Raw genomic sequence first — 15704 nt, forward strand, 5'->3', positions numbered from 1 at the left:
TTCAAAAAAATAATGATGTTTGCATTTTATTAATATTATAAGAAAGTTAGACCTAGTCTTTTTTGTAAGCTTTCAGTAAACATTTTTCAATGCATTTAAAAATGCTATATTTTAAAACTCAGGTTATGAAACACGTATGACAAGTGTTTATGTTTACTACTCATGTCATTATAAGAAATATAAAACATAGCTGACCCGACTGTTTTAGTAACAACTTCTCATTTAATAATATCAAAACATTGTTTGTTTGAAGTTCAGCACAAAGCTACACAATGGGCTATATATGCTCTTCCTACCATGGGTATCGAAATCCGATTTCTAGCGTCGTAAGTCCGCAGACATATCGCTGTGCTACTGGGGGGGGGGGCAAACATAAAATAGCGCATCAAAACTAATAAACTATGGCATCTTGATGGAAGAATTGACTTCATTTTCATGCATTTATTGGTCGAAAGGAATTTTCATATTGAAATCATAGGTAGAAAGAATTAATTCTAAACTGATAAAATGTAAAATGTTAAGCTATTCTCAAAGAATACGATAATGTATAACTTAGGAGGTAAACACTTAAAATCAGTTCAACATAGTTCCTCAGGCAACCTCCAGTAATCAACTGAGGGTAAATTGAAGACTTTCCAAATATCGAGCTCCTTTCCTTAACTATAAACAGCACATAATAAAGACATTGATATATATATATTATTTTAACTTCGTAAACCCACACGAACAGTAAACGGAATTTTAAACAAAAGGTTCATAAGCTTAAACTCGGTTATTTTCAAATTCTAAGTCCCGTACATTTTTCCACATGGAAATATACTGCCGCATATTGGTAGAATAATAATATAAACAATACTGATACAGTTTCTCACTTCAATCAATGACCACTACTATCTTTTTAACCATGTGGGCCATTTACCAATACGATTCTTATTGTTCACCTGCCGCGACCTTTATAGCTAGAAACAGAACTTGGCTATATTGTAAGGTTTGACTACGTCTCGCTGGCATTAATTTTCTTTATGGGCTGTACCATTCGTGCATCTCTAAGTACCTGAACCTACTTCCGCAAATTAAAAACATGATAAAATAACAAAAACAGTAAAATAATTACAGTTATGAAAACTAATTCTTATTAAAATTTGTTCTGATTTCCTTTTATAGAGATTAACAGTGATCATATGAATTACATGATTTATGATTATATAGACAGATGTAAAATAAGTAATTAAAAGTTGTTTGAAATAAGTATTTGAGAATGGTGTGAACTTAGCCAATCATTCGTTAAGTAATATATCTATCTTTCTCCACTTTTCAAGTGTTCAATCCAAAACTTGGCGGTTTTTGTAGTTTGAGATGAGAAAATCAAATTAAAAAAATTATCCTTTTCGTTCTCGAAATTTTATCATTTATCATACTTTTTGTAGAAATATAAAGCTTTAAACGTCACATCACACCAGTCGGTGAAATGGCTTAAAATTAGTAAAGAATAAGCCTTATTAATTGAACTAAGGTATATAGTGTACAATGAATGGTTCAGTCATAATTAAAATTAAATAACAGAAACAAACTGCTCGTTGCTTTGCAGAAACATGACGCGGGAAAAAATGCCTAGACAAATTTTACTTGTTTATTTCGTTTAGTATTATGTACATTAATTTAAGAAAAATATTGTTTGTTCTATAGTGGTTCAACGGATTTTATAGGGTTAAATTCTGAGTGTGATCCCGGCCGTAAACACAGCACAGCTTTGCTTTTAATAACAAAAACAAACGTAACTATGAAATTATTTATATGGTTTAATTTTCAGATCCATTTAATACTTTTCAATTCTTTAATTTTTCGAAAAGTTATATGATGTTTTAATTGGTATTTTAAAAAATGTGTCAGAAAATATTCTGTGTGGCAGGAAATAGGACTGATTCCATCAGAGCTTAGCATTTGTTATGTGAAACGAGGCTAATTTGATCGAAATGGCAAGTAATGTAGTGTTTGAGAATTCATAACGTGTTCTAGGTTACATCCTAACAATTGGCACTGTAATTCAGGTTTAGTTTTAAACTTGTAATTTGTAGGGAGTTTATTAAGAGAAGGCGCTCCTAGCTGTCTTTGTGTTCGGCTCACTTGCTCGTGCCTAGTAGTTAGAACGCTCGACCGTCTGTGGATCGCGGGTTCGAACCCTATCGCCAAACATGCTCACCCTTTCAGCCGTGGGGGACGTTATATGTGAAGGTCAATACGACTTTTCGTTGGTAAGCGTTGTTGACTAGATGTCTATCACTTCAAAATTAGGGACTGCTATAATAGATAGACATAGAATAGCTTTGTACGAAATTCAACAAACGCTTGGTGTTAATGTTAACTGTTGAATTGACTACTAACGTTTTTTCAATGGCTCAGATTATCATGATTATCAATATTACTTCTTAGCCATTCAAATGATGCTCATCTCTCAACTAACAAACATCATGTCGTATTCTGAACAAACAAAAGAATTAATTACTGTTCATTATGCCTGAAAAATAATTATTGAATACAGTAATTAAAATATATATTCTATTCAGTATAAAAATTAATTGTATTTAAATACTGTGAAGATTAAATTGACTTTGAGATTATAAACCAGAATTAGCTATTAATTTGTTTTAAGTAAGACTTTCGTTCCCAGCTACTGTAAGTACAAATCATTCTTTACAAAAACGTTAGTGTTAATTTCTGTGTTTCGTTAGTACGAAAAGCTAGTGTTAGTTTCTGTGTTTCGTTAGTACAAAAAGTTAGTGTTAGTTTCTGTGTTCGTTAGTACGAAAAGCTAGTGTTAGTTTCTGTGTTTCGTTAGTACAGAAAGTTAGTGTTAGTTTCTGTGTTTCGTTAGTACAAAAAGTTAGTGTTAGTTTCTGTGTTTCGTTAGTACAAAAAGTTAGTGTTAGTTTCTGTGTTTCGTTAGCACCAAGCTGTATAATGGTTTAGCTGAATTATGCTTATCGAAGGAATTGAACCCTAAAATTCTAGATTCTGTAAAAAATGAGAATCAATTTTAAGCAGAAGGTAAGTTAGTTTCTGTACAAACAATTATAGATACAATGCACAGAATATTTTAAATTATATGGTAACGTATTTATATTTTTATCAAGCTATTTTTGTATTGCATCTTATCAACCACTAGTGCTACCAACAGAAGGCCCAAAAATTACAGGAAGACACCTAAAGTACCGGGTAGGAGATACCGTAACAGTGAACTGTACCTCAGCTAAATCGAAGCCAGCAGCTACGCTCAACTGGTACATAAATGATGAACCGGTAAGAGTTTTTAACAATGAAAACATCATAACCGTGAAGTTATGTAGAACCATGGCATTATATAGAAACTTACCTGACATTAGAATAACTGGTAATACTTGTATACTGGTGAAATACTTTTTACATTTTTAATATATTTATTTTTCATGACATCTGTGTTAGGTCAGTTGTAAGGAAAATGCTCTTTTTTACGTATAAGTCAATATGGAACGCATATGCAACAGACAGGATTTATATCACTATATAGAGATATTTGAATCCTGAACATCAACATTTAATTTCTATGTGTATTTTTCTATCTAAACATCTTTAGTTGTTTTTAATTTAGAAGCTTATCTTTTATTATAAAGATTTTGTTTAATAACATATTGAAAATCTAGTTACTTTGTATACTCAATATCAGGACAATTGAAAAGTTTTCAGTTAAAACATGAAAAAATATTGTTGTTTTATCATTTGAAATTAGGTTTGTAAAATGAATAGTAAATTTTCATGGTGTACACACATATAGTTATAGAATTTTGAATACATAAATGGTTTATGCAACAATGCCAGTCACACATCGACCTGAAATAACATTTAATTGTAATGTTTTATGTATATGTTTTACAAAGTAATACTACAAGACTTTAACTTCATGTTCAAGTAGTTGCGAAAGTACTCTGATGTGATCTCTGCTAGCCTTATATTATTACTTGTGTAGTGATAATACACACGTAAAAATAGCTTATGAACTATATGCACGTTTTTACACGTGACTTTAGAAGTGCTATTCTTTTTTTAGTTATTATGCTGGGTAATTAGTGACGAACAAAATATTGATCAGTTAGTACCACTTCTTGCAAGACTGCAAAACAATAATCATGAGTTAATTTTCTAAAAGATAGCTGATAATTCTTTAAACATAAAACGTGATCGTTAGTAAGTTATTGAGTGTATACTAAAAGATGGGCATAACATAATGTGTGAAGCATGGGAGAATGATCTTTCTCCTGAGCAGTTCTTTGACATGACGCACTGGTACATCCTTAAGATTATCAGGATGTTTGGGAAAGTTCATTTCCGAGATTGGTCGCATATCATTCTCAGTATACTCTGTTCTTTAGATTCTGGCGGTTTTACAACGAACTCTGCCTTGCATAGTGTCAGTATACTTTGGTCTTTACATTCTGGTGGTTTTACAACGAACTCTGCCTTGCAAAGGGTCAGTATACTCTGTTCTTTTGATTCTGGTGGTTTTACAACGAACTCTGCCTTGAAAAGGGTCAGTATACTCTGTTCTTTTGATTCTGGCGGTTTTACAACGAACTCTGCCTTGCATAGGACGGCAAATTGAACAATTTATTCCTCTGCGTAACTTTCCAAGTACTAATAATGTTTTTGGTGGCATTCAGGAGGCCTTCTGTAGGCATGCGCTCTAAGTTTCATAGACACCCAAATTTGCAACTGATGTTTACACATGCCACTACTCTGTTGTCTAGTGGAAGTGACAGTTTATGAATTATTGTTAGAAGGTCTGAACTTTAGAGTGAGTAGAGGGTGAAAAATCACGGTCCATTACGTCCCATCACGTATTTATTTTCCTTTCCCCTGATCTTTCGACCTTATATGTCTCGCATACAGACATTGTTTACCTTTATTTCTCATATTCGGGAATGAATCTTGTAATTCCTGCACAGATGTCTTGAAAGATTTTAGCAGATGAGACGCTGTACTGAAATCCATTTGGGAGTTTTGTAATGAACGATTTGTCTTGTGAAACATCTCCAGGGATAACATTTCAAAATTCCATCATTATACCTGTTTCTAGTTGTTCCAATTGCAGCTTAAGGCTTCTTGACTCTAAGCGCACTTGAGGCTTTTCAGAGTCATTGTCCGTAATGGAAACGAGAACTTCCGTTATGGCTTTGTACCCGATTTTTAAGGCTCGTATAGTGACTGAATGGGTGCTCCATCTTGAGTCTGATAACCTCTTTATTGCCGGGAACCCTAGTTTTTCAAGCACATCGTGTAGGCGCTACCACAGGCAGGTTGAAGCTGAGAAAAATACATAAAAACTTCTGTACAAATGCAAAGAATAAACAAGCTTCAGTACCGGAGTCAACAGTGCATTCTCAAAGAAAATTAAGCGAACGAACACAGCAGGGAACGTAGTCTGCTAGTTTTTTTCTCTTTGATCAAGGCATGCATGCTCACTGCAATCTTGAATTCTTACATCATTCATTTTCAAGGAAATTTAATGGAAACTCTTGCAAAATGTACTTCTGTGTGATTACTTGTCGGTAAAACTGTGGTAAATCTCTCTCTACCGGGCCATCATCTAGAACATACTTAAAGATTATTGTAAGTTGATCCATGAAGAGAAACAACAGTTTCTGAGCGCCCCTTGGATACCTCTCAAACCCCTGAAATATTTCAAACCACAATAACCGCCAAGATTAGATTAGACTAGATACGCAACTTTGATGCAGCAAGCTTGTTTTGTGCTTATTGAAATCCTTGTAGCATGTTTCCAGTCAGCATAACCAGCTGTTGCTAGCGAAGAATTTTCTAGTGTTGTTAGAAACAATTTGCATATAATGCACAAGACAGTCCCCTTCGACCTGTGAGTAGCAAAGTTGGTCAATTTTAACCTTTTTGTCATTCAATTGCTCATGGCAGAAAAGGGTCTTTGAACATTGACATTTATACGGAATCAATTTTGGAGATGTACTGAAATCTTCATCCATGTTGTGGCAAGAGGTAATCTCCAACACACAAACAAAATCTCTCATTTCATCAGAAACTTGGTTCATGCCCAAATGTCAAATGTAAAGGATTGGTTAGTGTCTTCATAGCCATTGCAATAATTGATTACTTCCTATTGGTAGGGGCTCGATTCAATTTGATGAGACTGACAGTAATCGGCATCGAGAGGTGTAGTCTCTACATTATTGTTTTCACAGTGTTGGTTGGTGGTTATGTTTTCGGCATTTTCTGGTTGAGGACAAGCGCTTGATTGGATATGATGAGATTAATGGTTATCACCATCCAGAGATTTAGTGTCTACATTATTGATTCCACTGTCTTGGCTGGCAAGGGTTTTGGCACTAGGGAATGAAACCCATAAATCCATTAGTTTTATAGCTTTAGCTGCTACTTTCTCTAATTTTTTCTTCCTCTTTCTAGTTTTCCTAACTACTCTTGAGTTTGTACATCTGTATAATAGATAAGATGAACCATTAGTGAATAATATGTGTGTGCACGTATAAGCACACTTGTAAGTGTGTGTTAATTTGAGTGCTTGTGAGAGAGAGAGAGAGAAAAAGATGTCAGAACAAGATTGTTTTATAACAACTGATTGAATATCATTTTCTGTACATAACTCAAAAATGTCAAATTGTGTACTTGGATCACCTATACTATCTATACCCTACAATTAATGATGCTTGTCAAGTTGTCAACGAATTATTTACAGCTGACAAGTGGGCCAGTGCAAGTCCACGAATTATTATGGATTATTTACGGGATAACAATTTGTTCAAGAACCACAATTGATACAGTATATCCTAAAATCTTAAAATACTGTTGCTTACCTTATAAGCAATAATTGAGCTCTTTTTTGAACAAAATCTGAAGCCTTTGAGAATGAAGAATCGAAAGATATAGATATCTTCAATCTAACCTATCCTTATGTCTAGTCATATTCTAGACCTACTGCTTGATCATACGATAAGAATCGGCATATCGGGCGCAAGCCACGAGGGATAAGTCTGGTTGACAGTGTCACGAAAATGTGGAGTGAAGAAATTTTGGTTGGCCAAGGCCTATCACTCGATTAGCATGACTAGGTCTTGCCTCGCTTAGACCTAGAACAATTGCAAATTATATGCAAATATGGTAGGTAAGATTGGAGCTACACCTAGTGACATTATTCGGAAGCGACCACTCGAATCTTTGCACTTTACACCATAGATATGCCTGCCCACAACCTCTTTCTTTCATTCTCTTTCTTTTTTTCTCCCTCCTCTCTTTCTTCAAAAACAAGGAGATTGAATGATATTTATTAAGCATTTTCCTAAAAAATGAAGACAGGTCTTTTTTTTATAATGGGTCTTTTTTTAGCCCATTCTTGAGGCTACAGCCCTAATAGCCCCCGCCTTAATCCACCCCTACTTATATCCATGTACTTTTCATTCCTTTACTGTTTAAGTTGTTACAATATCTTTATTGATTAATTGTCAAAACTTCTAAAGCAGAAGTTTGGTTGGTGGTAGTAGCAACTGATGGTGTGGAGGCTAAGTGTGTGTATTATTTAACATTTGTTTATATTAGGTACAAAGCTAAAAGAATGAAGTAGACTTTAGAGTAATTTAAATGTTTTTTTTTTCTCAGTCTAGAACTGTTAGAAACACAAGTTGTAAAGTGGTGAAATAAACTCGTGCATGTATCATTTACACATAACTGTGTAATTTTAAAGCAAGACATGACCCATAACTTCGCTTCTGTATATATATATATATATTTCTAGGGCACATCGTCTTCCATCTATCACTTGTACTTCCTTTTTAAATTTTGCCGTACTGCCTTCCAATTATAGGCCTGGTAGTAAGGCACTCAATTCCCAACCTGTGGGTCACGGATTTAAATCCCTTCACCGAACATAATCGCCTTTGCAGCCATGGGGGTGTTATAATGTACGGTAAATCCCACATTTCGTCAGTTAGTCCAAGAGTTGGCGGTGGATGGTGTTGACTAGCTGCTTTCTCCCTAGTCTATCACTTCTAAGTAAGGGATGGCTAGAACGGATGGTCCTCAAGTAGATTTGGGCAAAATACAACAAAACAAGCAAACAATCTATATCATCATATCCCATATTTTCTACTCATACAAAATTCGTGCATTATTTACAATATTCATGTAAAGAGCTTTTAACAAGCACCAGATGTATAAATGTATGATGACTGTAGTACTTATTTATTTACCTTAGCAAGGTCGATACTCCATCTTAATCACATGCTACTTCACCTCATTGCTATCATTGTTCTGTGAAGTATTCTTTCTACTCATTGTGAAGCTTTGATATGAGTTCCTTCGCATTAATTGCGAGAAGTCATGATAACAAGCTGTATAAACTGGTTTTATTGAATCATTTTTCCAAAATTAGGTGAACATTTATTGGAGCTTACTTATTGGTTAATTTCATTAGCTCAAACGAGCCAACACGACAAGAAAAGGGAAAACTGATGTTTTTTTGTTCATTATTGTTTCTGATACGTTGACCAGGATAAGATGTTGTAGCAATTGTAGAAATTACTGCATATCATTTTAAAGTGTACAGTATATAAGTATAACTTTTGAAAATGAAATAGTTAAATAGCATGATTTGAGTAATCGTAGCACTGTGTATGTTTGACACACACACACATGCACGCATACACACACACACACAAATGTGTGTGTATATATATATATAAATGTAGATAATATGTAACGATATGTAGACATTTACCGTTTCCAATAGAAATAATGAAATCACCAAAAAAAGCTGCAGAGAATATTAAAAAGGTATACAAAAAGAAAGTGTGCCAAAGAAAGTTTACCTTTAAGTGTTCATTAAGTCAACAGTGTTTACTGGTATTTATCATAAGAGAAACCATTTGATTTCTGACCACTTATAAAAGCGTAATATTGATTTGAAGATTATGCTATCATTAACAGCAAAACTCTTGTATATACCACTGTGTTGCAATGATTATTTGATGTACTTAAGACTCCTATATGTTAGATTTGCTAGGTACTTAACAGTAGGCAGTTCATCTTACAATGACCATATGATTAAACGACAGTATCATACAACGCTAACCTTTTTTTTTTTTGGCAAGAAGCTGTGTATGCGTGTTTGTGCAGACACAGTATTAATTATGGAACTGTGAATAAAATGGGTATCAAATGCAAATATTATTGGTTTCTCTTCTCCTTTGTATGATAAAGAACGGCACCAGAGCTCAGTCACATATTGATAACTTACACTGAGATTGGCTGTCATCCAACCAATCAAGCAGTGCCACACCAGATGAAGGAGGGTACTTTTTATGAAAAACTCAAAATTAAAGTTGTTTCTAACCAATCAATCATAGTTTGTTTGACGTTGGAGGGGGAAACATTATCATAGTCTATTTACAACGTGACAGCATCTAAAGAGACGAATACAAATGTGGGCTGCATTTCAGCCACTGATATTTGAGATCTACAGAAAAATGATGGCATACTGATTGTTGCGAGACATAAACTGATTCTTATTCATCTCCTCATTCCCTCAGGAGCAAGACTTGTTAGGCAGGGATTCATCTACCAGTAAATTTAGTGAATTGATATCTTGAGAGTAAAGAAGTAGATGAAACACTCACAACCATAGATTCACCTGCACAAATACCTGATAAGAATATTATTAACACTTTATGAAAATTGAGAAGGCGAACCAGCAGCTTGGATGAAATACGGCGAAGATAATATGGAACATTTGGAACAATATTTCACAATCATGCACTGAGATACTTATGGCAGTATAAAAACAAGATGAACAATTCTTTCTTTAAAACAAATATATAAACTAGTACATTGTACAATTTATTCGTTTTCCATTTGTATTTTCTTTAATCATGTATTGTACTAATGAAAAATTGATCATTTAATTACACTTATTCATTGTTCGTTACTTGTATGTGCGTCACGTGCGTGTTGCTATAATTATTTCCAATATATGTGTGAGTTTATATATGTATATATATGTGTGTGTGTGTGTGTGAGTATAGAGATGTAAATAGGCAGATAGATAAAACAACAAACTGTATGCACGAAACCACTTCATATATTTGTGTTATTTATAAAGAGAGTGCATTTTACTGTATTAAAATTAAATTACAAACCACAAAAGAAGCTCGCTCAAATGTAAGTAATGCAATAAAACTTTCCCAAGAAGGGAACTCCTCGTGCATAAAGCATTAAAACACGCGCAAGATGTGATACGAAGAACTCATTGACAAGAAGCTCACTCCACATGGATAGTACAAACAAACCACAAGAAATTCTGCCCACTTGGGTAAGTGTATGACCAGTCCAAAGCATCCTGTCTTCTTACATTTTATTGCCTACCCATGTAATGATAGAAACAATCACTGATTTCACTATTTCAAAATTATTATAGAATATATCTTTATTCAAGTATTTTCATGTAATATTTTTCTAAATTCCATTGCAGTTTCTACATGTAGTTAATCACATCCATATTGAACAGATATCTTAAGATCGTAAATATATGCTAATATTTTCACACATGTAAAGGCTACATACTGCAATTTTGTCGTTGAGTCTCAAGTTAGCCTGTGTGTGTTTCCGTGTAGATTACTAGGAAAGTAGCCTGTTCAAACTGGGCAATACAGAAGCATGTACACCTGGCCTGGATTATGATTGCATGTAAAATATTGTTTGAAATATGTACTCTGTGGACTTGTGGGATATCTGACTTTCTTTGTTTTGCTTGTGTAACAAATTTATTATTATATATATATTCATTTTAATATCGACGTTTGTTTAGATTAAATTTGTATTTAGAAACATACATAACTTGTAGTGTTAAATATGTATTGCGAAACTCTTGCCTATTCTCCAAAGTTGTAGAAGATTCTCGAGAGTAAGAATCAACAATACATGTATGTAAGTAAACGCTTAAGTTTGTATTGTTACGTAATCTGAATTTTCTAGAAAGCCTCCACATTCCTATAAATACAACCAATGCTCCGCGCCAAAGAGAGTATCTATTATTAGTTTGCTATAATCAGTGTGCTATAAACTTCGGAAGTTATAACTGTGATTGTTATAACGCTTATCAATCGGAAAACTTCAAATATTTGACCGGGAGAATTTACAAAGTTCGAACATTACAAATCATTTAACTTCAGGGGATTCTTATCGGCACATCAGTATTTTTACGAAAACATTACCTAACGTCACCGGTAGGAAAAATTCCGGCGTGTGATCAGCGAGAAGGATAAAGCTAGCTAGTTCCCTGTTAAGTGAATTATACCTACATCAACTCGTAATCAACTCGCTCATCGTGAACTCTCGATAAGATATCAAAGAAGTTCCAGACCAGAAAGAAGACTTTATATTGCTTGTAAGTTTGTGAAACTTTTGTTTATAAATCATTGTTTGTAATAACTATTTGTAATAACTGTTATTGTAAATTGTATTGTTGTGTCTATATTAAAACGTATTTGTATTAAAAAAGAAAATTGTATTTATCCATCTTGTTGGCAAATAACATAAACTAACTATATATCGGATTTTACTTAACTACTAAATCTTAAGTACAATTTAATTACTAAATTTAAATTTATCAGTTAACTCAATTTCAAACCATTTGAAATTCTAATACATAACACTTGGGTATATAAGTCAGGAGTTTTCATAGCCCTGTATCTTTTGTGATATTTCTTGATCTTGAACTCTTACTCTTGCTTTTGTCATCTCCAGCTGCCAGTGGACCTATCAAATATAGCTTTCCATTTACTTTAGCTTCACCTGGATATGTAACAGTAGATAAGTAAGGGGAAAGTTTGGTGTCGTGACCACAGGATATTCTCGTTAATGAGTTTCTCTGGAGGTTTGACGTAGTGGAAAGCAAATCAATACATGATCCTAAATTCAAGGCTTAGAATAGGGGTGCCACGGAAAGCTTGACCACTTACGTGAATGATCTGTGCCAGTATTATGGTAAAGCTTATCCTGCAATGAATTCAGCAGATTGAGAGGATACCCTTGTAGACATGTTCGTATACTATCTAGCAAGATCATGAATCATCATGTGGATGTGCTAGATATTCTCTCCTTAACTGAAGCAGTTTCAATCATGATGCGGTGTGAAGTAATAACTTCATGTCAGTGGAAAGAGTGGAAGAAGACTGTAGCGGCAGCTGCATTGACTTAATCTCAGACAAAACATCCTATCCAGGCACACCAGTTGAAAACTCAGCCAAGGGATAAACAACTAACTGTACATTCCAACATTGTGTTTGAAACCACTGGTATCCAGTAAATGAGCAGGACTATTCCAGTTCTCTTGTTTATATGCCACCAACGCCTCTTTCTAGATGTTATCCTGGAAGGGAGGACCAAACCACATGTTTAGTTTGTGGGGCATTGGGTCACTTTTGAGTGAACTATCCCTACCTTGCTAAGCACCAAGGTAGACAAGGCTATTGCTTCTAATGGAGAGTACAAAATGTTCAGGAGAGCCAACAGTAGTCAGTCAGTAGTGAAGCTGTAGTTCTGGGAACTAGAAGAGCCCAAGTTGGGTGTTACTACCAACTTGGGGAGTGCACAAAACATCTAGACTCAATGCAGCGACAACTAGTAGCTTGTTGATGGAATATGTTGATTTATTTATGGGACTGGCTGGCCAATTGGGATAAATCATAATCACACAACATCACATAAATACAGGTGATGCATATGTGATTGAACAACCATTGCAAAGGCTTTCCTGGAACACTAGCGATGTAGCAAGTGCTGAAGTACAGTAGATGCTAAAGTGCAGGTTTATAAAGTCTTCAGAGAGTACTTGGTTGTTTCCAGTAGTGAAAGAAAGAATGAAGTGACAACCTGGTTTGGTATTCATTTTTGATGGGTTAATGTGATATTTCATGTTGATGCCTTTTCATTACCACGGACAGATTAATTTCTGAATGCATTTGTAAGTCTCCTATTGTTTCAATACTTTAGATCTGCTGTCTGGATATGGACAAGTCGAACTAGATAATGAGAGCAAACCTAAGACTGCTATTAGCATGAGAGTCATAATGCTCAGCCTGTGTGATGTGCCCACTACTTACACTCAAGGGGCTGCAATGGGATTAGTGCCTGATCTGAGTCAATGACATCTTGGTGTTTGGTAGCAGTATGATTTGGTAGCAGTGGTATTTCAGTGGATACAAAAGGTAGGCTTGAAACTGAAACCTGGAAAATGTGCATTCACACACACAATGGTAAAAGGAAATTTTTGGTCATCTTATGTGTAAAAAAGCAATCTCCATGGTTCCTACTAAAATAGCAGTAGTGTGAGATTGTCCTTAACAGTGACAGAAAAGAAGTTCACAGTTTGTTTGGGTTTCTGCAGTATTACTGACAGTTTGTGGCCAACTTCTTGAAAATTGGTTCAACATTACCAGCTTTAAGTAAGGTAGAGACACACTTCAGGTGGACTGAGGAATGCGAGTAAGCATTCCAGTCCATGATGTTTGCTTTAGTAGAATCACCTGTGTAGGCATATCCATGACATGAGTGTTGATTTCTTTAGATAAAAATGCCGGGGATAATGGAATTGTAGCGGTGCTATCACAGTTGTCAGATATATTAGAATGTTTCATCGCATACCTTAGTCATGTGCTCAATGCTCCTGAACGCAGATACTATACAACAAATAAAAAATTGCTTGCAGTTGTTTCATTGTAAAATACGTTTGGCACTACTTGTATGATAGAAAATTTACTGTGTGAGTGGACTATGTTTTACTGAAATGATTGATGAACTTTAAAATCTGTAAAATAACATTGCAGTATTATGATTTACTTATACATTATCACTCAGGCCCAAACACAGAAATACAGATGTACTGTCTTGCAAGATGGCGAAACCTTGTCCATTCTTTAAATGTCTGGTTCCTGGACATCATATGGGACTAAGACAATTTCTTTCATAAAGATGATTAGCCATTTACTGATTTACTGGTGAATGGATGCCATGAATAATGTCTTGGGAGCTCCTTCAAGAGCAACTGAAGAACCCAGATCCAGTGTGGGCACACCATGCCTTGCATCAAGGTAAATGTATTCGACTCAGATTGAGGAATTTAGCACAGGTACACATAACCTATGGTACTTTTACGACCAGCTATGAGTGAAGAAAGGTGTACTGTACAACTTTAATCATACAACAAGCAGCAATTCTCAGTCTATGTTACAGCTAGTGGTCTCAATGGCTTTGCAGCATAAGATTATCCAGACATTGCCTAACACAAAACTGGAGGTCACATAGCTTTTCTGGCTGCATTCTAGTCAAGACGTTCAATGGTGATCTGAATACTGTATGGTGTGTGTGCCACCCAGAGAAAAATCCGACCTAATTAGTAAAGAATTGTTGGATTTCCTATACAACGAATAGTCATGGATATTGCTGGTTTCTCCCAAAGACATCAGCTACTTGAAGAAGTGCATATAGGTCTATCCATTGTTTGATATGTCCACACTGTAGCTGATGAACTGGATTGCTCAGTTTAGAGCACCTGAAGAGATTCATACAGATCAGGTGGATGAATTTAATAACCAACTGTTTTCAATGATTTTGTGTAAAGTGTTGATTGTGCTGAATATACGAACTTGACATTACTCTTCCCTAGTCTAATAGTTTAGTGGAAAGAGTGAAATAAAGTGTCAACCATATACTTGCTATGTTTGTTAACTACGACTGAACCACCTAAGATGACACTTATACTATGTTCTAATAGCAGACTGTACAACTGAACCGAGTTCCACATCTTTTTTTATTGCCGAATATGCTAGTGTTTGATTAAGATTAAGAAAGGTCATCATATGCCATTAATGTATGAGTTATAGCAGTTGAGGGAGACACTTAATCACATAATACACATTGGCAGAAGAGGAGGTAGTCAAGTTGGATGAAGATGAAATCTCTGTCTTATCCTACTCTGAAACTGAATTTAAGGAGGAAAGAGTTATTTGTTTGTTGTTAATCATAATACTACAAAATGGGCTATTTGTACTATGCCCACCACTGGTATCGAAATCCAGGTTTTAGTGTTATACATCTTTAGGCTTACCACTGCTGCCACTGGAGGAAGGAATGAGCTGATAGTGCTTATGTGGCTATTCAGGATGAGGAAGTGCAGTTCCAACGGTCCATAGAACCACTGCCAACGACCTTGTAATTCATATAGCTGGAATTAAGCCTAATAATCACCAGCTAGAACAGTCATGTGATTGATATTAGACATTGTGTTTGTGTTACATTGTTCAGTCACTGCTGATATAACAGCTAGGACAATCATTACATCAAGTACCCAATGAAAATAAAGTGACAATCCTCAGAAAAGATAGGCGAAGAAACATTTTGTGCTACAAACTATACTTGGGTTTGATTTAATTTACTGTACAAGTTCAATTCACTGTTTGCTTAATAATTCTTAATAAGCATTTTGTGGATATGTACAATGAGCTTTACTGTGGATATCTATTGAATATATAGAGGGTTAACCTCACAATGTAAGACCTATTTGCTCATATCGATGGAGATTATAAACGTATTGAGCACCTACACTGAGTGGTCACAAATAAATAGACACCTAATTTTTC

At 34.9% G+C, this 15704-nt stretch overlaps 1 protein-coding gene across 1 annotated transcript in view; it reads left to right on the forward strand.

The window, feature by feature from the left end:
- LOC106457839 overlaps nt 1-15704 on the forward strand; it is a 66739-nt gene that overhangs the window by 30005 nt on the left and 21030 nt on the right. Inside the window, exon 3 of the mRNA XM_022383885.1 lies at nt 3164-3297. Within this exon, the coding sequence (XP_022239593.1) occupies nt 3164-3297 (134 nt within the window). The remainder of the gene's footprint in view (nt 1-3163; nt 3298-15704) is intronic.

The sequence above is a fragment of the Limulus polyphemus genome, unplaced genomic scaffold (genome assembly GCF_000517525.1).
Source record: "Limulus polyphemus unplaced genomic scaffold, Limulus_polyphemus-2.1.2 Scaffold380, whole genome shotgun sequence".
Lineage (NCBI taxonomy): Eukaryota > Metazoa > Arthropoda > Merostomata > Xiphosura > Limulidae > Limulus > Limulus polyphemus.